Here is a 21,592-nt window from a genome sequence, read left to right on the forward strand (position 1 = left end):
GCAGTTGCTCAAAAAATGAAAAACACAACAACGGGAAAGTGTGATGGATGAAGCTATTAAACCATTAGCCTGCCGAGCTAACTAGCGTACAGCAATCAAACATTTCTCTCAAACCAATAAGCAACATATATGCGCTACTTTGGTTCAGGTCACAGGTAACATTCAAAATAAAACACACTTTCACAATGAACTTGCACATTCACTGTGTTCTAAATGCTAATGCTAGCAGCTGCCTGATTTGGGTAACCCGTCTGCGCCCCGGCACTTCCTCTTCAGATTTAATCAGTGTTATCATTGATTCTTGTTCTATTCTGTACCCTCAGGGGTCTTTAGCCCCCCGGTCCTCCTGCTCTAAGCTTTTCATGTACGAACATGGAAGAGTAGGAAGGTCCCAGGTCATAGCCCCAAGTAGAAGTTAGAGAAATTATGAAATCATTGGTAATATTTAATACATTAAATAAATTATAAAATCAGCTTATCTTTGATGAATGACTTTACAGGTTATATTTGTCAATAGCTCAACTGAAAGTCTTAAAGCTGAAGCCAACAGGTGCGTGTTTAAGAACCCATTTTTAAACAAGTCATCTGGACACAGGAAGTTTCCTACAGCTAAAAATCCACAATAGTCCATTCAGCTACAAGTCTACTTCTCTTTAAAACATCCCATCATTTAAATATGATGCAGTACTCACACGTAGTTGTCGGAGGCTTCGATCGAAATGCTGCTCATTCACTTTGAATTAAGTGATGTTGTGCGTTGCCAAACTAAATTGTGGTTTTGTTGCATTGCGTTGCGCTCACCCTGGCACCGGCCAATCAAATCATGCTCATGCAAAAGAGGAGACAGAGGCAGCTGGTTAACCTGGTGTGTTTATCTGAGCTGGGTTTTATTTACTGTTTACTTCTTTTTAGCAATGTATTGATAACTCTCATGGCACGTTTGCAACAGTAATAAATGTTGGCAACAAACTTTGTAAATCCTTAAAAAACCCTACATGTCACAACCATCTGATGCGCCCTCATGACCCAGCAGATCTCTGACAGTTGTTTATGGTCCTACAGCTATAAGCAGATCACAAGTAGGCTACTACATAATCTTGTTCTATTTTTGACAAAGAGCTATCTTCCTAAAGGGGATATCCAGAAACCAGATAAGAAGGATTGCAGCAGGGTGGGGCCGCAGGGTGGCAAGAGCTGTCAAAACCACAGTTTCCGCTCCCACGCCACCCAACACATCACTGTGTCCTCTAGCTTACATTACAGCCAACACCTGCCGGCTGCAAAATGGGGAAGTCGACTTTCAAAACCAGTAAAACATTGGAAACTTAAGCAATGTGCTCTAGATGGACAGTAATATCCACACATATGTTTCCTGCACTCATGTTTGAGCTGTAAAACCTGCCGTCAACAGGTATGTGAACACTTAAAAACACAAAGACTTCATTCAGTAAATGAAGTCATCAGGGGGGGTGGGATGCATTCATAGATTTAAACAAATTCCACCAAGTGAACCGGAAGGGAGGATGTCACAACTTCTGAGAAATAGGGTGGGGACCTGGAAGAAAGGTTGGGCAACAGTGTGTAAAGTAACGTTTCATGCACATTGCAGGTGCAATTCTCTAAAAGTGAACCAGACACGAGGGTTGTCACAGTTAAAGACATTAAAGGGGTTCATTCAGAGTTGAAAGACGACAACGACAAAGCCAGTCTCTGTGTCACACGTGCAGCTCTTCTGCCCTGATGGTCAGAGGAACAGGGGAAGTGGGAGCGGTGCTGGAAACTGTAGTGACAGCTCATCAACGTGCATGAGGGAATAAAAAAAAATGTCTATGTATGCATGTGTGTATGTAAGAGTGTGTTTTCCCCAGTGTAGCTTTGCATCCACTCACTGCAGAGTGATGACATCTGGCGTGACTACACATCTGTCTTTCTCCCGGTAGGACTGAGATGTGCCAACCTCACATGACCCACATACATTTACATTTTGCACTATTTGTTCCTGCTAGATTTCTTATATTTAAAACCAGTCACAATTATTTAATACCAATGCCAACATCAATTGATGGGGAATCATGCTATAAACAGCATGTGTTATATGCTGATGATGATATGGTTGTTCTGGGATGCTGGCAACCATTTAGAATTAATTTTGAACTTCAACATCAAAATGTTACATATCTAAATATACCTCATATCGATGAATATATAGTAGGTGTCCTGACATAAAAGGTGAACATTTCTGGATCCATCATTTCATTCTTTTTTCATAAACCACCCTGCATCCAAACACCCACATCTGATAAACACCACATCCCTTCGTCTTGTGATTTAACAACTTCAAATTTTTTTTCAGACTTTAGAAAGTACCTCCAAAGCCAGATGACTTTATACAACAGTTTTTACAGGCTCACTCCCAATGACAAGCGTGTTTATGTGTGTGTAAAATGGGCAGATTGCCCTTTTAAAAAAAATAAACCAAACATCTCCATGGCACAGCAGCTTTTAATATGTGAATAAAATACTCTTCTGATGTATGACTCAAATTAAAGATTTCTCTCTAGACTAATCTGACTGAGCATAAAATGTCAGGATTCCGTACTTTTTTGGACGTGATGACATTAAGGTTTGATATCCATCGCTACTGGTCACCAAATACATTTTAATTTATTTTAAAGAAATATACTTAGCTATAACTATAGCTGAGAGAATGAAAGAGAAACAGAGACTCTCCAACAAAACCAGAGTTGAATCGAGGCGTTCATTCTGGTTCAATCAGCATTTGAATGTTCCTTGTCATGTGTGAAGCCAGCATGGGTTTAACCAAGGCCAGCAACACACACAAACAAACACACACACATACACACACAATTATCTCACTCTGGCATCCCTCTGTGGGGAATGGACACTCAATAAAGCCACATCCTGGCCTCCATGAAAACCCAGGAGTTCCACTGAGAAGCACAAAGAAGAAGCTGGCAGCCCGGTCCAAACCCAGTGACATGGGAACCATGAGCTCATGAGCTTGTGTTGCTCCACACTCAGACGATGCCAAAACCTCCAGCTTTGACCCTGAGACCCTGAAACTGGCATAAAGTTTGACTTGCCAGTTTTATGCTATCCAGCAAGAACTTTTCTCTTTGTGTCTCAATGAAAAGATTGAACTGATGAGATGGTGGGAGGCTGTTTCGTTGTATATGCTGTGTGAGTGTGTGTGTGTGTGTGTGTGTGGGTTGATAGCAGCATCTCTGAAAACCCAACTGAAACTGAATGAGGATCTGGCAACAAGACTATAACTCCTGAGATGAGAACCTGGACCTCCTCTGAGAGAAAAGCGAGACAAAGCCAGCGGATGTTGAGTAGAAAGGAAAAAGGACACTGGCTCAAATTCTCTTATCGATATACGTCCAGTTTTGTCACATGACCTCTAACAAATTCATCCTGCTGCAGGGAGACATTTGAAATAAATCCTTCCAGGGGAAAATGAAACTGCATTCATCACAGCACTGCTTTGGACTCTGCTGTGTCTCGTTATTGTGAAGTAGCTTTCAACGTGATCCTTTTTTCTTTCAAACGTTGTGCTTCGTGAGTCATCAGCGAGTTGCTCAGAGCACGACAGCTGGACAAGGTTGTCCGTTACTTACCTCGCCTCTGCGTTGGGCCATTAACGCCAACAGCATGATCTTTCATTGTTTTTGCTGGTTCGGTCAAACAGAGAGGTCAGAGGTCAGGCTCGGTTCAACCTCTATCTTACTCAGTGGAAGGATATTGATTCTCAGCTGTCTCCACATCAAGTGCTTTTCCATCATTTTCTTTCCATTTTTCTATTTTCTAAATTTGTAAATCAATAAGAACAAAATGGGCAGGGGAAACAGACTTAGTCCAAAAAAACTCTCCAGTGTAGAGAATTAAAATTGAAAACAACATCAGATCTCTTTGGAATGATGAAGCGATTGTAACACATGAAACGAACATGAATGTCATATATGCATCATATTCTCCACGTTGTTTCTATCATTTGGGATTTAAGTGGCGCTCTGTTACAGTGATCACGCCTTGTCGCTGCGCCCTCTTCTTCTGTGATGGATTAATTGGACCTGACAAGGCTATTAGCTCCAACAATTAGTGATCTTGACGTGACCGGGTCTAAGTATGCGTAGCAGTAACAGGACTGGATGGAAATGTAGATGAACGCACCATGTATGCTGAATTTCTGGAAGTTGGGTTAAAATAAACATTCAGATGGAAAATTGACTATTGACTCATGATTGACAGCAGAGACTGACTTGACAATAGGTTGAGCGTGTATATGGGCGGCAATACAGATGCTGCACACCAGCTGCAGACTGGCACAGCGGTGACCACACTGCCCATGTGGTGCCCTGATGCTCTCGATCCAGATGCACAAGATGGCAACGTTCATATCTGGGATATTTTGGCTTCACTTCTGAATAGTGGGAGGAAATGAAGTCTTTATTTACAGTCTGTGTCAAAGAGTCTGAGCAAATGACCATGTTGGATAAGACTGGAATTAAATGTTATTCAGATGACCTTGGTGATTTTTACTCTCTTATTTGTTTTTGTTCGTACAGCACACTTGTTATAGTAGTGACATCATTTACATGCCTGGGCTTTTAAGTGTTGTGATTGAAGGTACTTGCATACGAAGACGTGCTGTCAAACACAAGTGGAAATGTAAGCTACAGCGGTAAGAAATAAATGCCTAACATGCACTCCTTCTTTAGGATATGCAGGCGGCAATTTATTTTGTTCTCCTCCCCCCTCCCTATCTCTCCCTTTTCTTACTCTCTTTCCATTAGTTGTTCTCTGTGTTCATAAGCTGCCCACGCAGCAGCCTTGCTTGCTCGAATTTATTGAAAATTACAGAGAAAGGGCCGGCTTGATTCCTGTATCACATGTGCCCTGAAAACTCGTGAATTGAATTGTTTTCCTGGCGAGGAGGGAGGGACGGGGGAAACGCGTAGATGAGCAAGAGAGAAAAGAAGAGAGAGAGAGCGAGAAAGTGTGTGACAGAAATTAGAAGAAAGGAGAATAGTACGGCTGAGCGCTGAGGGAGTATCATTTCCAGCTACAGATGACAAGTGGAAAATGAGCCGAGGCAATGTGTAATCTCCTCTGATGTAGTTTTACATCCCAACACTGCCTCCTGAATCAGTGGGGCTGCAGGAGTGAGGAGGCGCGTTGCTATGGAGTGGGAAGATTTTTTCAGAGAGTGAGCACCATTACAAATCTGACTGGAGAGGAGAGGAGAGGAGAGGAGAGGAGAGGAGAGGAGAGGAGAGGAGAGGAGAGGAGAGGAGAGGAGAGGAAGTGAGAGAGAGTGACAGGAGAGGAGTAGGGAGAGGAAACTAGAGGAGAGGAGAGCAGATGAGAGGAAGAAAGAGAAGGCGAAAGGAAACTTGAGGAGAGGAGGTGAGAGAGGGCAAGAGGAGAGGAGATGAGGGAAGGGAGAGGAAGGGGGAGAAAACGAAGGGGTAGGACAGAAGAATCTAGAGGAGAGGAGGTGAGAGAGGAGAAGATATGGGAGGAGAGAAACCAGGGAGCAGGAAGGAGGATAATGAAGATCTGATGAGAGGAGGGAGGGAGGGAGGAGAGATATAATAAGGGGAGTGGGAGATGTGGGGGAGGTCACAGGGCGGGGAGACGATAAGTGAGAGGAGAGGCTGACACGAGAAAGAGAGAAAGCAATAAAGCAAATGCATGGAGGGCAGAGGTGAGGGAGGGAGAGGTGCAGACAACAACAGAGTGAGGGAGAGGAGAAATGAGCAGGAGTCAGACAGGTCACAGAGAGTGAACAACACCATCTGATGAGAGTGGTTCATTTCAATCACCTCCATTAAGGTTGAAGTCATAAAAATACATATATCATCACGAGCGAGAGACTTTTCATCATCTCATTCTCATGAGATTAAAGTGAGAACTCCTCTTCTTTCAGACACGTCTCATGAAATCAGATGGAAGAGGCTCCGAGTCCCATCATGGCCTCGGACTGGAAACAGGAAGGATTAATGAAAATCTTGGGGAGGAAGTTCAGCTTTGATCATTTTAGCTGCAGTTCAACATTGTTAAGAGGAATTGTGTTCTTGCTTCACTTCCCTCTGAGCATGTGTATGTGCTGTGTGTGTCTGTGGTGAGCAGTAAATTATATTATCACAGTGTGGAGGCCCCCTGCTGGTGGTTACTGGGAACACAAAGGGTTAGTAAGCATAGAAATAGACACAACAATATTGACATTTAATGTTTTGTAGAGAGGAATTGTAAAGAATTCTAGAATATGGAAATATTTTAACGCTTTTAATGGTTTTCGATAAGGATTTTAATATGGGCATGGTGGCCAAGTGGTAAGGCGTTGGTCTTGTAAACCAAAAATCATGGGTTCAATCCCCCCATTCATGCCTTCAGAGTCAAGATTCTCCTAAACAAAGTTAAACTGCTATGCGTAAGACTATCGTTTTCAATTATAGATATCAAGCTCTAATTGATTCCCTTTCTGTGTCCAATAAACAGTAAATACAGTAAATGTATGGCCTGATGTACTACATACTATGTGACAGTATATATTTAATTATCCAGTGAATAACAACCACCAGAGTTTGTTGTAGCCCTGAAGGCATCAAAGTGCCTCATCTCTGAAAGATTCTATTTAAGTGAGTGGTTGCCAAGGTTACAGCACGTGTGAGATAAAATATAATTAGAAATAAAAACTGGAGTCATCAGGAGAATTTTGAAACTTTAGAAAGGATAAGAAATCACCGATATGTTTGGAAGCAGTAGCAGATAAATCAAGAAGAATATTCAAGAACTTTGAGAAAGAAAAGAAAGAAAGGAGAAGAGGCTTATTCAACGTGAACTTCAATAACAGTGGAACTCAAATAGTCATCGTGTCCGTGTTCAAATGTTTGAAAAGGCGGAGGAAATATCCTGAGCCCCAGAGGTGACAACAGGAGTTTATTTTACTTCGACGTCTGTGAAACTGCTGGTTTCGCTGCCTCCAATAAACAACATCAGTTCAAATACCTTCCGGACAAACAGAGTTATTTTGCATGACTTGTCTTTTAGTCGCATCAGCATTTTAAGTATTTTTCTTGTCATAAAAACTCTATTGATCACCTACCCCATGGTTATGACTATTCACTGCTGACAGTTACCTAGTCCACCGTGCACACTTATACATGAACTCTTCTGACAAACATGCACAGGACCCAGCGTTTACTCTTTGTGCAAGATGTGCAGTCGATGCATTAGAAGACTTTTTACTGATTCCCAAGAGGAAGATAAAGTTCCTCAAGCAGGATGTGGGTATAAGGACGAAGTTGTAGTAGAACCGTTGATGATGTGCACTCAGTTTCTATCGATCCACTAATGTGCTGTCGTTTTACACTACACACGTTTGCTGTGCACGTGAGTCAGTCAGCCACAATCTTAAATAGGGACAGGAAATGTCAGGAAATTACAGTTGGTGAGCAACACCAGAACAAAGTGCTGTAATCTCATCATGCACAATCAACGGAACAAGTCGGAACAACTACAGAGGCCAAAAAAACAACAAGAGACACAAAACAACCTACGACAGAGACACAAAACAATGACACAGAATGAGGGAGGCAAAATGATGATGGAGAATCAAATTGACCACAAAGATGTCAAAACTACCAGACCATATGCGGACCAGACATAAAAAAACTCAATATATCAACAAAAAATGACAATAATCCTGCATATAAAACCCACAATGGCTCTCAGTGGAGTGCATGCCTCCACCAAGGCCCACCAGTGATGAAACCGTATTTAAATTCATTTGATGTCGATTTTTATTTGGATCTGCACCAAGTTACAAATCCCCACAGTTCCCTAAATATTCCAGATTTTTCCATTAAGATCCATGAATTAATCTCGGAGAAATCAACGAATAAGGAGAAAAAGGCCTCTCTCACCTCTGGGCTGGAATGCGGAGGCTTCCACCAAATCCAATAGTTTTTTAGTAATATTACTCACAAACAAACAAACGGACAGAGGTGAAAAAAATAACCTCTTTGGATAACGGTGAACAAAATGAAAACTAGAGATACACACATATGTAGTTATTTTGTGTTTCTATATATTGACATGTGAGGGACCTGTTGTCTCATGACCCGTCCATGTGGGACTTCAAACTTGTTGCTGATGGGATTCTGCAACAAAAGCCAACAAGCTTTAAGTAATAATGAGTTTGTGTCTCAAACCAGCCTGTAGCCTGATGCATATATTTTACTCCAAGATGTCTCATTAAACATGCGTCTCACCTGACACCTCAGAGTCATGTGACTCATTTAAAACCTGCAGAATATTTACTATAGTTTATCAGACACCTTTAGAAACAGTAGATACACATGTTTTCTGCAGGAAGAAGAACATGAGGATTTTCTCAAAGCAGCAGGACACAGTTTGTCTGAGTCACTTATACGTCACTTGATAACACAGCAGTGAGTTTGCTGAGCTTCTCAGGTTCACAGCAGCACTTAGACAATTAAAAGGACATTTTGAAAGGGGTTTAAAATATGAGAACGGAGAAAAGCAACTTATAAATCTGAAGACATCAACGCTCTGGATTTATTTACAGCTGATGACGGCTGCACTCACGCTTGAACTCCCTGTGGTAGACATGGGGCCTCCAGGGTCGGTGCCGTATCCAGTTCAGGCGTCGTTGTAGCTCCATGATGCCGAGCGGGTGCCAGCGTGCGGCGGCCACTCAACCATCACCTCTTCTGTCCGTCCCAAGGACAGACACTCCCTGCAGAGCATCAGAGGTACAGAGCAGCCTGGACCTTTTACAGATCACACTCCGCTCGGTGGGAGAGAGCTGTTACAGTAGCTGTTGTGGTTCCTCGGCTACACTCACCCTCCACTGCTTTATCTTTAATGCATGAGTCAGTGGAACCCAACTCCCTCTGTCCTGGGTACAAGGACAGAGTCAGGCCTCTCTCCAGGAAGGAGCACCTATCAGTGGGTAGCATGTGAGGCCCAGAGTGCACACCCAGGTGAAATGTGATGCGTCTGCTGCACCGAGCCCCCCGGGGAGGGGGCCAAGGTGGGTGGATGGACAGGAGGTGGTGCTCTGCCAGCCACCTTGGAAGGTTGATGGTCAGTTTTAGACGCCATTGACAGGTTGTGTGTGTTTGGAAACCCCAAATATCAAGCCACAGAAGAGCAATGAAGAAAACAATAACAGGAGATATCGAAACCTTGAGCCTCAACCCAAAGTGAACTTAAGACTAAAACAATTTCTACATAAGCACAGAATGAGTTATAAATGTAATATCTCCACTGAACACCCTATGTTTCCGTCTGTTTGGGCAAACATTTTTTATCTCTGCACTTGTGATTGATGGCTGTTGCTAGATCCTAGTGAACAGGTCAATCTTGGAAATCATCTCGTCGAACATTTCAAACATATCAGTGTTTCAAATTCCAATTATTCTGATGAGCTGTGTTATCATTTCAACTCACACATTGATTTGCAGTAGTCTTGGCAACTATTCATTTATATTTAGAAAGTTACTATTTTGCAGAGGTGAATCTTTCGATCACTCATCTTTTGAGAATTTCAACAGTTCTACACTGGACAATGATATATACAGTTACACAGCATTTGCAGTTTGATGCACTTTATCAAACTAACTGTTGATCAAAGTCGGTGAAAATACAAAAGCACATTATGTTTATGTTGAACAAAATTTTCAGCAGCAGCAGACTGAAGAGGCTTGTGGCTTGAATGTGATTTTGAAATGTTTCTTTATGTAAATGAACAGAAACAGATCAAGCTGCAGATACTTGACAGGGTTAAGTTGTAGGAGACAACGACCTCTAGTGGCCGTCAGCTTCTCAGTGCAAATACGAAGGCTGCAGACGTTTGTGCTTCATTCATACGGACGACAAAGTCAAAGTCACACAAGGGTTTATAATCCACATTCTGTACTTGTCTTTATTCAGATAAAAACATACGTCACATTCCTACCTCAGTTTCTTGTTTTATATTAAGGTACAGAATATAATAAATAAAAACAATCAAGCACAGAAATTAACCTGACCAGATAGACAAATTTGTGTATAGAACAGTTCATAACATGATACATGGAAATACTCTTTACTCCAGATATATGGCCAATGACAATCAAACACACACACACACACACACACAACTGGCTGGTTTGGTTTACATATCGACTCCAGAGAAGCAACATTACAGATACACACGTGTTCTTCTGTTGGCTGTTGTTATGAAGGTGCTTATGAGAAGACACTCAATTAATTTAAGCTGAGCCCTGATTATTTCCATCTGAAAGTTCACTGACCTCAACGACAACTGGTTCAAGAAGCCACTTGGACTGAAAACAGGAAAAAAGTATCCTGAGGAAGGTTTGGCAACTCCTACAGCAACATGTGTCAGTATGACTGTGCTCACGGTAAAGTACATTACGATATCAAAAGCAGAGCAGGCAGGTACAGTCACTAAGGATTAGAGAACAACGCTAACACCAAAGTTCAGCTCGTCTCTGCCTGTGGCTGAAACTAATGCTACGATGTTCTCACCGAACCAAGAGACACTTTGCTACAGGCTCAACAGACTTTCAGTTATGTACCGTGGAATAAATGGTCCAAGTTGGTGATCTCTACAATATTGGGTTAAATATCCTAACTGTAATACTAATTCTTAAGACAAGAGCGAGTAAGAATAAAAATCTGCGACAGCGTGTGCACATCAGCATGGTCGATCCTGAGGTTCGGATCTACATAGTCATCCCCATGGAAAAAACACACAATCCATCAGTTCACGTGAGCTTTGACTTTTAAAGCCCATTTGATTTCAGTAACACTTGAGAGAATGAGGTGATAAACGACAGGAGCAACATACACAAAACCAATAAACTCATGAGTGACCCCTGGGACATTGCTGCTTGAGGCCACTAGGAGGCCCCAGACATCAGACACAGCCCTGAAGATGCAAACAAAGGATTTTGCAGAAGAGAGAAAAGATTTCACAGGACAGACGATCGTGTTGACAGAGCTATGATCATGTAGGATTACCCCTCTTTAAATAAAACCATGAGTCAACAGACACATTACACCTGGCTTAAACTGACTGACAGAAATAACAGCACTTGTATTTAATCTCTTTTCTTTGCTAATTCCTACAAAACCTTGACACCTGTTCATTTGGTCATTTAGTTCAGTTCAAAGATGAGAATAAAGCTTTCTATAAACACGGTAATTATACAACAACATAAAGAGAAAATGTGCAAAATTGTCGCCATTCATAGCACCTTCTAAATTCACCTTCTGTCTGTCGTGTGTTAGTCTAACTTCACACATACATAACTATACATCTATAACAAGGCTTCTTACTTTCAGGAACTGAGAAATTTTATGACGTTAAGGTTCCTAAAAATGAAGGAAGGAGGAAACAACCTACTGACCTTTCCAAACTGTGACGAGGGGTCACCAGCTTCGTTAACATGTAAGGAATGAACAAAATGTTTTTTTCCCACCTGTGTTTTGTCTGTACCTTCCTATTATTGTTGAATTAATCCACTCAGCCCTCTCTGCTGAGTCAACTACCTCTGGACTGGATTATTATTTCTTGTGTGTTTCAGTGTCACCGTAAGTTTTTCAGCTCATGTGCTTGTGAGTTGCAGTGTTTGAGCACGTGAGGATGGAATCATAGAGCCAACACTGCATTGTGTGCCACCATGAGAATGTGCTCTTCAGTGAGTTAATCTTGGCAATGCCATGAGAGAGTGAGAGAGTGAGAGTGAGAGAAAGAGAGTGAGAGAGAGAGAGAAAGAGAGAGAGTGAGTGAGAGAGAGAAAGAGAGAGAGGAGGGATTGGGTGTATTGAGGTGTGTTGAACTAATGTGTGCATTTTTAACTTTAAAAACCGATCCAATCGTACACATCCATATTCTGATTGTCTGCAGCTTCTGTCTTTCACTCATCCTCCCATTCCTTCCACGTGGTTACTTTAGAGAACTTGTCGCTCCGTCACTCGATCTTTTCTGGGTCAAGGTTGTCCAGATCAATGTCACTGGAGGCCACACAACACATGCAGAGTTTTTGGGTGACCAGAGAGCTCCTGTCTGGAGTGACAGAGGAAAGAAAAGGAAAAATGTCATCATGGGAAACAGGAGAAAATACTGTGAACAAATACATTTTAGATAAAGCATTAATGGTTTTATCTTAAGGTCAATAGAAGTGGGAGGGGTTTACCTCATCTACAGGGGTTTCATATCCAATTCTTATCTTTGCACTACAGAACCCTGCACAGTATGTTTTCTCAGCTGTACAGAGAACTTTCAAACACTAATCTCAATCCCTCTTTAACACTAACAAGAGGTTTTTTTTTTTTTTTACATCTGCATAGTAGCTGGTGTATATAAGACTTAAGAGTAGTAAGCTACTTTTGAAAAGTTATGCGTAATATCATCACACAATGATATTAATTCATACAAAAACATGTTGAACTTACTTATACGATAACTTTGTGCTTATGTACTTATTATGGTTCAAATATAAAATACACAGTACACAGTCCAATCCCTTGAGGAATTTAAATTCTTCAAAAAAAAAAAAAAAAAAAGGCTGACAATTTGGCCTATTGTCTAAGTATATTTGAGTTCATTATTTAACCAAAATAAATCTCGGCCCTCAGTGGCCAGTTTTTCAAGGGGTCACCTGCCATGTATTATTTCATAGAGGTCACTTGTAAATTGTATAAAGTGATAGAATTATAATGAATTGAAAATAAACATGATGGCACCCATGGGTCTCTGGATAGATGGATTAAGGAAAATAAAATACTCGTTTGAGCAGCTCCATTAGAGAATATTAAGTGATTTTCGTCTCTACAAAACAAACATGACAACTACGCTGGACTCTGTACTCAGAACTCAGTCTCATTCAAGCCTCTTACCAAGTATATTTCTAAGGAAGGCTGGTCTGGAGGAGGCTGGCAAGCGGATGCATAGGAGGTAGACTGGTACTCCGGACAGCGCCACCCCAATTCCTACAAGAGAGTTGACTGTGTCGCTGTAGAGAGGCACCACCACCAGGAACACGCTGCACAGGCAGTAAACGATCGGGAAAAACAGAGACAGCTGCAGGAGCGAAGTCAGGAGAGGAGGGCGACGATGAAGGGAGGGAGAAAAGTAGAAAGATTAAATAACAGAAACAAATATAAATATTATTAGCTTAAAACCATAATCCTTCTGCTGATTTAATAGCGGCTCTAATAAATGTTTTTATTATTTATGGATTCTTTATGCATTTTGATTTAAATGTGTTTAAAATCTGGTGTGGATTGAAACAAAAACCTAGGAAAAAGTAGGGATAAAAAGATGAAACTATGACAGTTAAACAAGGTTTCAAGATGTGAAAATTAGACTGTCTAAAAAAACCTTTGAATGTATGCACTAAACTTCATGTCTCAGCTTGTTTTATACCACACTGATTCAAATTGAAAGCCATGTCTAGAGTCATGCTGCATCTACCTTAACAGGTCGAGGCAGGTCAGGAGCTGTGAAGCGAAGATAAATCAGGCTGGCAATTGAGAGGCCGATGAACAACCAGTAGTTAAAACTGAAGTAGTTGATCAACTGGAACACGTCAGGCACGGAGAGATACAACAGAGACATGCCACCCTGGGAACAGAAGAACAGACAAATGCAAAACAATATTGAGTTTGGTAACCAACGACACGGCATCCTACAGGCAGGCTTACAGAGGAGACCAAAACAATCAAATACACTGTTTAATTTCAAGATACATTAAAATACTCACATTGAAAAGCAGGGCAGGAATTGGAGTGTAACGCTTAATGTGAATCATACACAGGACATTAGGTAGGTGGCCTTCTCTGGAACCAACAAAAAACAACCTGCAGGAGAAAACAAATGGAGCAAGGGTGCGAAAAGATGTTATCGACTATTCAGGCATTTACACTCAAAACATTACATTGGCAGAAACAGGCTTTTAAGACTGAGACGTTTTCTGTGCGTTTACTGACCTGGAGGCAGCGATGATGGAGGAGTTGAGACCTCCGTAGCAGGAAATGGCCACAGCCAGAGGGATCAACCAGCGACCCCAGCCCAGCACCTCATCTGCAAATGTCTGTAGAGAGAAGTGTTTATTGCTCTTTAACAGGAAAGACCAAACGCCTTTAATGGTTAAACCGTTTAAATACATATTAAGATATAAAATAATAACTACAAATTCTAGTTGAAAAACCTTATAAAAAGGAAACACCAAGTACTTAATTAAAGCAAACGAATATTGACTTGTAATTGAAAACTTTTTAAACACTCATGTGTTCAGCGCTATTTGCCTATGTGGTCGTATCAGCCTCTTTTCAATGTGGTACTTTAGTGTCAAGTCTCCTCAAGCTCAGAGAACGAGGTTTGACATTGTCACTAAACATCATCTGACAAATCTTGTCATCTTGTCAAAAACATGAACATTTGCTGTCTCACTCTGCTTTAATTAAATAGTGCACAGACTCAATGGCTTGTGGACTGTCAGAACGTTAAGGAACCATTAGAGTGAATCTTCTAATATAATAATATAAAATACCACTGACAATACAACTCTTCCTCTGCCAGTGCACTAATAACATCATCAACTTCCCCATGTTCCTGTGTGGGGCGCTAACCTCTTTAGCTAAATGAGGTTCCTGTCATCATCTCGTCTACTACAGTCACAAATAACTAATAGGGAGGACTGAACCAGATACTAGGGCCAGAGGCATCCAGCCAGACTGAAAGAGATGACTGCAGACGACAGGATGGAGATCAAAACCTGCTGTCGCTAGGAGACTGAGCAGATGTTGACAATCTGGAGGAGTCCTGTGATGCTCTAATAAGCTTTATGGGCAGATATAAGTATCACACACTCTCAGAGGACTGCACCAAGTTAATGATCTTCAGATACTCACCACGGCAACAGCGTCACTGTTGAGCACTGTGTCTGCATCCAAGACGACATAATAAGCTACGTTGGTCAAGATGTAGATCACTGTTACAATAGGCATGGAAATAGCGATGGATAAGGGCAGATTCCTACAAGGACAAAGGAAAAAGTGGTTAATGTTCAATTAAAGCAATCTGTCCACTTATAGCTATGATGCAAACAAGTACTGAGATGGAGGATTGTTGACTTGAGAAATTCACGAGGAAGATTACAAGAGTTTTAAGATTTAAGCAAGTACAGATATACAGTAGCTATGCAAAAGAAAATCTGTCGGGAATGAAAAGCAACCCTGTTTTATTTGAGATGGTTTCTCCATCGCACTTCCTACCTCTTTGGGTTCTTGATTTCCTCTGTGATGAAGTTGAGAGTATCCCAGCCTGAGTAGGAGTAGAGCGCTGAATAAAGGGCCAAGGCCATGTCGCCAGGGTTCAGCTTGGACCCTTTGAATGAGTCCTCAAAGTTCTGGTCAAAACCTACAACAAAGAAGTGGTGCATTAATCCCAACACAGCCAGTGCAGTTTTTAAAGCATAACTGACCTTCAAGTATTTCCTGCATTTCATATAAAGTTAAGAATCTTCTCCTACCTTGTGCCAGCTTAACCATGCCGGTGATGATGATGACGATGAGAGCGAGAACCTTGGCTACGGTGGAGAAGACCTGAAGAATAGCGCCCCATTTCACTTTCATGCAGTTCACACAAGTCAAGAGACCTGAGGGAGAGAAAGGACGAGACAATTGCAGTTAAACAATGGAAACTCCACCGTGTTCATGTTGGATGATGGACATAAATAATGTGGAATAGATGAGCAGGGATTTAAATTTGAGGTTAAGAACTTTTGAAGAAATGTCTTTTGCTGATCATTAAAATGCTTCATGTTTCAGTCAACTTAAGGTCCTCTTCTGTTTTTGACAAGACTGACAGATGGATTTTTTGAGCCAATGACAATACCAATAATAGGGATCTATTGCGGACATATCAGTACTGTACATGTGAAAAGGTTTTGGTGATGATACAATCAAATACATAGAACATACTGTCTCAGGTAAGGCAGGATTAAGGAACTCGATAACCTGTGCAGCAACTAGATAATTGTAGTCCAGTCAATACAAGCAGGAATTCACTGCGTCAGACAAGCAGTGGACTGACCTGATTTTGCATTCTATGATTGGTCAGAAGTGCGAGTCTCAGTAATCCATTTTAGAGGAGGATACCTCTGCATTGTTACCAGGCAAACATTGTTTAGTTGCCCTGGAAATGTATGAAACCTTAGACGACTTGCATCATAATCTAATCCTCTGGGAAATGTTCATGCATTCATCCCAAGCAGGATTGACGACTTTTACACTCTTTGCATAAACGCCTCACAACTCATTACGCCATTTAAAGTACTGCTGATTGTTAAAGGTATTTTTTAACGTGACTATGTGGTTCATGCTGAAGATGAAAAAAATAAGTTGTTTAAATTGTGTCCAAGCGTTATGGGTACAACAGCTACAACCTGATGAACTGTTGCTGCACACATGCACCACAAACACACACACGCACGCACACACACATACAGACACACCCTGATCGCCCGGGTGATCTCAGTCGTGTCAACACTTACTGTCCACAGCTTAAATAAAAGCATGCAAGTGTATTCAGTGCAGGTAGAGACTTACATATAATGGCAGCAGCGATGAGACGGACAGCATAGTAGGGGGCTGAACACGTTGGGTAAAAAGGCTGGACTAGGTAGTTGGAGAAGGTCAGGGCTATCACTGCCTGACAGGCTGGTTCCACTATCAACAATGACGTCCACAGTCTAAAAGTATGATACACATTTATCATTATGAGGCACGAGTACAATATTAGTTAAATTTTAGTAAAATAACAAGGAATAATGTTAAACTTGATGGTCTTTTGCCATTTTGGGAAAAGGTCAATGTTTTCCACGATGTAGTGTCTGCCTGCACTAATGTCATAATCAGTTGACACATCAGGCAAGTAACCTGACATGTCTGAAGATAATAGCTAAACAGGATCCAGTTCAAACATGCTTAATGTTTGATTGACTCAAAACAAGGAACCTTCTGAGCAAGCAACAAGTTTCTAATGTGTATTATTTGCAGCACAATGTTTAAAAGAAAGTGTCCGCTGAGAGGAGAAGCATTCCAACTACATACCGAATAAAAGCTAGGAAGCCTCCAAAGGCCTCCAGGATGTAGGCGTAGGAAGCTCCAGATTTGTGGATAGTGGTTCCAAGCTCAGCGTAGCATAACGCTCCAAAAACAGAAAATATTCCTCCAATGGCCCACACTACCAGGGACAGGCCAAATGAGCCTGTATATAGAAGAACCCCCTGCGGGATAACAAATAAGGGTAGTTTCTATAGTAAATACAGCAGCATATATAACACTACATGTACAGGAAACTAGAAGGTAACGAAAAAGCAGCTAAATGCATTAGAATTAGACAAAGCAAAAACTGCAACTGCAACAGAGAACCTTAATATTATATTATTTATTTCTGATGAAAGCGTGTCTGAATAATAGCATGCATTTTTAGAATAAAAACCACAAGAGCAAGCGACTATTTTCATCTTAAAGGACAAATAAATTGTTGGGCTCAACAAAGCGGAGCATCCTACCTTAGGTGAGACGAAGATGCCAGAACCAATCATATTTCCCACGATGAGACAGACCCCATGAAGGAGGGAAATCTCCTGCTTCAGCCGCAGACCGCTGCTCTGAGAGGCCGAGTCTGCCTCGGCAACCATCCTGATCTACAGCCCTCAGGCTCGACTCAGAGGAGGTAACAGGACAGTGATGGGGGGAGTGGTAAAGTGGAACAACTGATTCCAGGCAGCAGTAGAGGGAGTGGAACCAGGAAAAGAGAAAGGGTGGTGTGTGTGTGTCCCAGGAGGGCAAATACTCTGCCTGTCTCAAAAAGCCATTGTTGAATCTTGGACGTACGTCCCTGCTGGAATAATCTGTAAAAAAAAAAAAAAAAAAAAGATTATCATTGGTATACACCTGTCCTGCATGTCAGCTACCGATGGGAAGCATTGAAAACAGAATTCTTGGTTCATGTCAATCAGTTCATAAGGCGTGGAACTGACGAGGTAGGGCATATCCTCAGCCAACCAGTGAGGTGGAAATAAATATGATAATCTCTCCTCTTCTGCTCACGTGTTACATTGTTAGATATTGGCCAGACATGTGTTTTTGCTGAATATTATGATGTTAAAGTTTGAATGGATATTTCATATATGTCTAATTTACCTCATCAACCATTTCTCTTTGCTTTGGCAGCAGAAAGACTCTGATGTAACCTGAGGTTCTGTTTAAAACTGTTTGCTCATCATTAAACAAAAATCCTCACTCAATGAAAAAAACATAATCATATTCATGTGAGTATTTACAAAATGTCTCTAGGTTAACTTTAAATCACAAAGCTTATTTCTAAGGAATATTTTATACCCTGACTGCCTGATCATATTGTTTACTTGTTGGATGCTACTTTTGTCTGTCGCCGTCACTGATTTTACCTGCACGTATCAGACTTTTCGGGAATCATATTTATGATTCTGACGATGCTGCACATAACTAACACCTCTGCCTCTTCTACAGGCACATGCTTGAAGCTAGATCAGAAACTACACTGTTTACTGAGAAACGTGAACACAGTACATGTTATCCAGGACGGACAATGTTAAGTTCAGTTCAGCCAGATACCAAAATATATTCATTGAATGTTGAACTTGGGACATAGTAAAAAGGTCCCAGGGATATTTATCAATATTATATAATAAATTTGACTATAAGCAGTTGTGAGCATGAAGTTATTTCTCTGGAGTAGTTTGACCGAAAAATGCCACAATTGAATAACTCTGTTAAACATGTAAAAAACACACAACCAGGGCAGTAAGTGAATAAATAAACTTAAAATACAACAAACTCGAGGGACAGAAATCTGATTTCTAACTTACTGACTGACTTCTTTCCAACAATTACAAAGTGAAGTTTGAACACATTTTTCTTTGAATCGTTGAGGCTTGTATCGTGCACAAACCACGTGGTCAGGTTTGTCTTCCTTATAACAGTCATAAATGTCTGTGCATCACTACAGAGACAGGAGGAGGAGTGTCCTCAGAGGTTCGAGATCCGTGTGTCCTAATATGGGACCAATGACATGAGGCCAGCATCTGGTCTGCGTGCTTCAAAACATGGCTGCTGCAGTTGTGCTCCCTCGCAAGTTTAAAAAAAGACACATCTCCGGAAAGTCAAAGATCATAACCCCCACAACTCAAGACACTTTCCCTACACAACTCCTCCCACCGCCATGAGGACTGGAACAAACGGAATATGTGAAACTGGCAAACTTTGGCAAACTTTGACTTTTAACAGATGATGAAAGAGTTTCCTCTCACACACGGACATGTGCACCAGGAAACGTGGTCTGACTGCGGTGTGCGATCAGGATGAAGACGTGGATTCTTCGAGATACTTTGGCAAACCTCGTGTATTAACACTGACTGAACGATCACTAACTCACCACATCACCACTGGTACTGACTAACAACCTGGTTACACAAACCAGCAGGGATGGTTAACCCGTGTTTGGAAGCTGTCATTAGCAAAACCCTGGAGATCGATATCCATGCTGCAGCTTGTGCACAGGAGGCATTTAGCTCCTCGGGGCTAGCTACATCCAGGATGCTGGTGATGCTAACGCTGGGTAACTGCATGTGACTGACATGTGAGGGACGCTAGTCAAACTACCGGCATCTTTCCGCCATTTTCCGGGCTGACGACAAACCTTCCAGACTGAGTGTGGGTGAGGAAACACAGTGAGAGAGACTGGGTGGGGGTCACGGTACCTTTCGTGTCGTCTGGTTTTCTCCTGAGGAGGAAGCAGCAGAGCCCGGACTGAGCTCCTCATGTGTGAAGTGCTCCCGTTACCTCTTCCTCCTCCTGTAGCAGCAGCAGCTAGCTCCTCCTCATCCTCATCCTCCTCCTCCTCCTCCTCCTCCAGCCGTCAGACACTGAGTGACACCCCCAAGCCGAGCAGACCCCCGACACCAATCAATCATAAACACGATTATTTATCGATTATATATTGAGTTTAATCGATAGCAGCGACAGGGTATACGTCACAGCGGAGGAGGAACTAGAATCGACTGTGTTGGGTTCCCGGTGGCGGATTGATTCTATGGTGATGCGGTGTGCAGGTGTGCAGTGTGATTCATAGGTGTGATGGGGCAACGATGCGTGGCTCAACCAATCAGAGGCGAGGAAAAGTCATCGGGCTTTAATCACATATCAATACCTATGATCCATAATTGTATTAAATTAGCTCCTCGTCATCCTTATCAGAATATTTGTTCATTTTACTGCGACTTGAACAGTTTGGTTCAAAACTGTGTCTAGTTTTATTAATGATAAAAGCCTGAATTTTTTATAAAGCACTTGGTAATTCGTTTTTTGTAAAGTGTCATTCAATGCAATGCAGTAAGCTTTATTGGCATTTTACAGACAAACAGATAATCATATCAACCATTAAAATGTAAACAACAACAGTAGTGAATAAGAACAACATGGAAAACAAAGAAATAAATTAATTTCTCCAATTTTTTTCCCCCTTGTAAATATCTACTTCAGTTTTTCAAAGTCATAATTACCCACCAAAACTAAAAGCTATGTTAGTGTTAATCATTCATCCTCCAAACTTCTTACATTTGATAAGGAGATGAGGTACTTTGTGTTGTCTAGAGTTATATATTGAGTTGTTATAGTGGCCTGAATAAAACTTGTTTAAATAAACTAAAATCTGCAAACACTTGAAAAAAATATCATGTCTCTGCATATCTGTCTAAATGGAGCTTGGTCTGTAGCATTATATGTATTTTATACAATAAACACAGTAAACGCTTCAACACTGAGACCTGAGTGTGGAGCCATATGCTCAGGGAGAGATTTGCTGCCACCTAGTGGTTGTTTTCTCTACATGCTTGACCATCACTATTTTCTACAGTCAGGAGGTAAAACCTGTAATGATTCTGGTGTTTTGTGGATTATGTGGGAGGTAAGGAGCTTTATTAAATATATTGTAAAAAGACTGGGGTCGCTGCACTGCCTCACCCTGATTCATTTTGAATAGCTACATTTGGCATGACCTGCGAGGAACAATCAAACCTAAATGTCTTGAAATATGTCTTTTAAAAAAGTAAGTCAAGCCTATAATATAAAAGTCATCACCTCAAGAATCATTCTTCCTTTCAGCACCATAGACAGACAGGTTTTTTTCTTTTTGCACCTGGCCTTCACCAGAGGAACAAAGAGGGAAACACCCTGTTAGCCCTTAGTAGGGCCTGAACTCTCCAGTACAAGGGGACATTGGATTTGTCAGGGCTGTGATTAGGAGAGGCGCGTCAGGGGAGTGTGGTACCCAGTAAGATCTAAGAGGCACATAAACGCTCATTACTGAGTCAGTGTCAAGCCAATCAGGTCATATATACCGTGACTTCCTCTCAGGGATTTCAAAATAAAGCAAGCTTGATGCAAGCTAATGATCGGGTGTGTTCCATGGGAATAC

The 21,592-nt window shown here is 41.5% G+C and overlaps 1 protein-coding gene and 1 non-coding gene across 2 annotated transcripts; one reads left to right on the forward strand and one right to left on the reverse strand.

Annotated features, from left to right (window-relative positions):
* The first annotated feature begins 6,342 nt into the window (after window positions 1-6,342).
* trnat-ugu (transfer RNA threonine (anticodon UGU)) lies at window positions 6,343-6,416 on the forward strand. The gene has a single exon. It is a non-coding gene; the product is annotated as a tRNA-Thr (tRNA).
* A 3,658-nt stretch (window positions 6,417-10,074) lies between these two features.
* On the reverse strand, window positions 10,075-17,774 carry si:dkeyp-120h9.1 (Y+L amino acid transporter 2-like). Its single transcript, XM_061092749.1, has 11 exons — window positions 17,646-17,774; window positions 17,182-17,357; window positions 16,678-16,820; window positions 15,600-15,725; window positions 15,343-15,487; window positions 14,980-15,103; window positions 14,056-14,159; window positions 13,830-13,926; window positions 13,541-13,690; window positions 12,964-13,147; window positions 10,075-12,130 (listed from the first exon to the last, which is right to left on the reverse strand). Exons 1-11 carry the CDS (start codon window positions 17,772-17,774, stop codon window positions 12,036-12,038), a joined length of 1,473 nt encoding a protein of 490 aa, XP_060948732.1. The 3' UTR covers window positions 10,075-12,035.
* Window positions 17,775-21,592: the final 3,818 nt, after the last annotated feature.

The sequence above is a fragment of the Limanda limanda genome, chromosome 19 (genome assembly GCF_963576545.1).
Source record: "Limanda limanda chromosome 19, fLimLim1.1, whole genome shotgun sequence".
Classification (NCBI taxonomy): domain Eukaryota; kingdom Metazoa; phylum Chordata; class Actinopteri; order Pleuronectiformes; family Pleuronectidae; genus Limanda; species Limanda limanda.

What these genes read in the sequence shown, in the direction of transcription:
- si:dkeyp-120h9.1 (XM_061092749.1), bottom strand. Translation starts at nt 17,774, where the DNA reads ATGGTTGCCGAGGCAGACTCGGCCTCTCAGAGCAGCGGTCTGCGGCTG. An exon ending in CATCGCTGCTGCCATTATAT is followed by an intron (nt 15,726 to 16,677) that starts GTAAGTCTCTAC and finishes TCTCTCCCTCAG; the next exon opens with GTCTCTTGACTTGTGTGAAC. An exon ending in ACCTGCCTCGACCTGTTAAG is followed by an intron (nt 13,148 to 13,540) that starts GTAGATGCAGCA and finishes TCGCTCCTGCAG; the next exon opens with CTGTCTCTGTTTTTCCCGAT.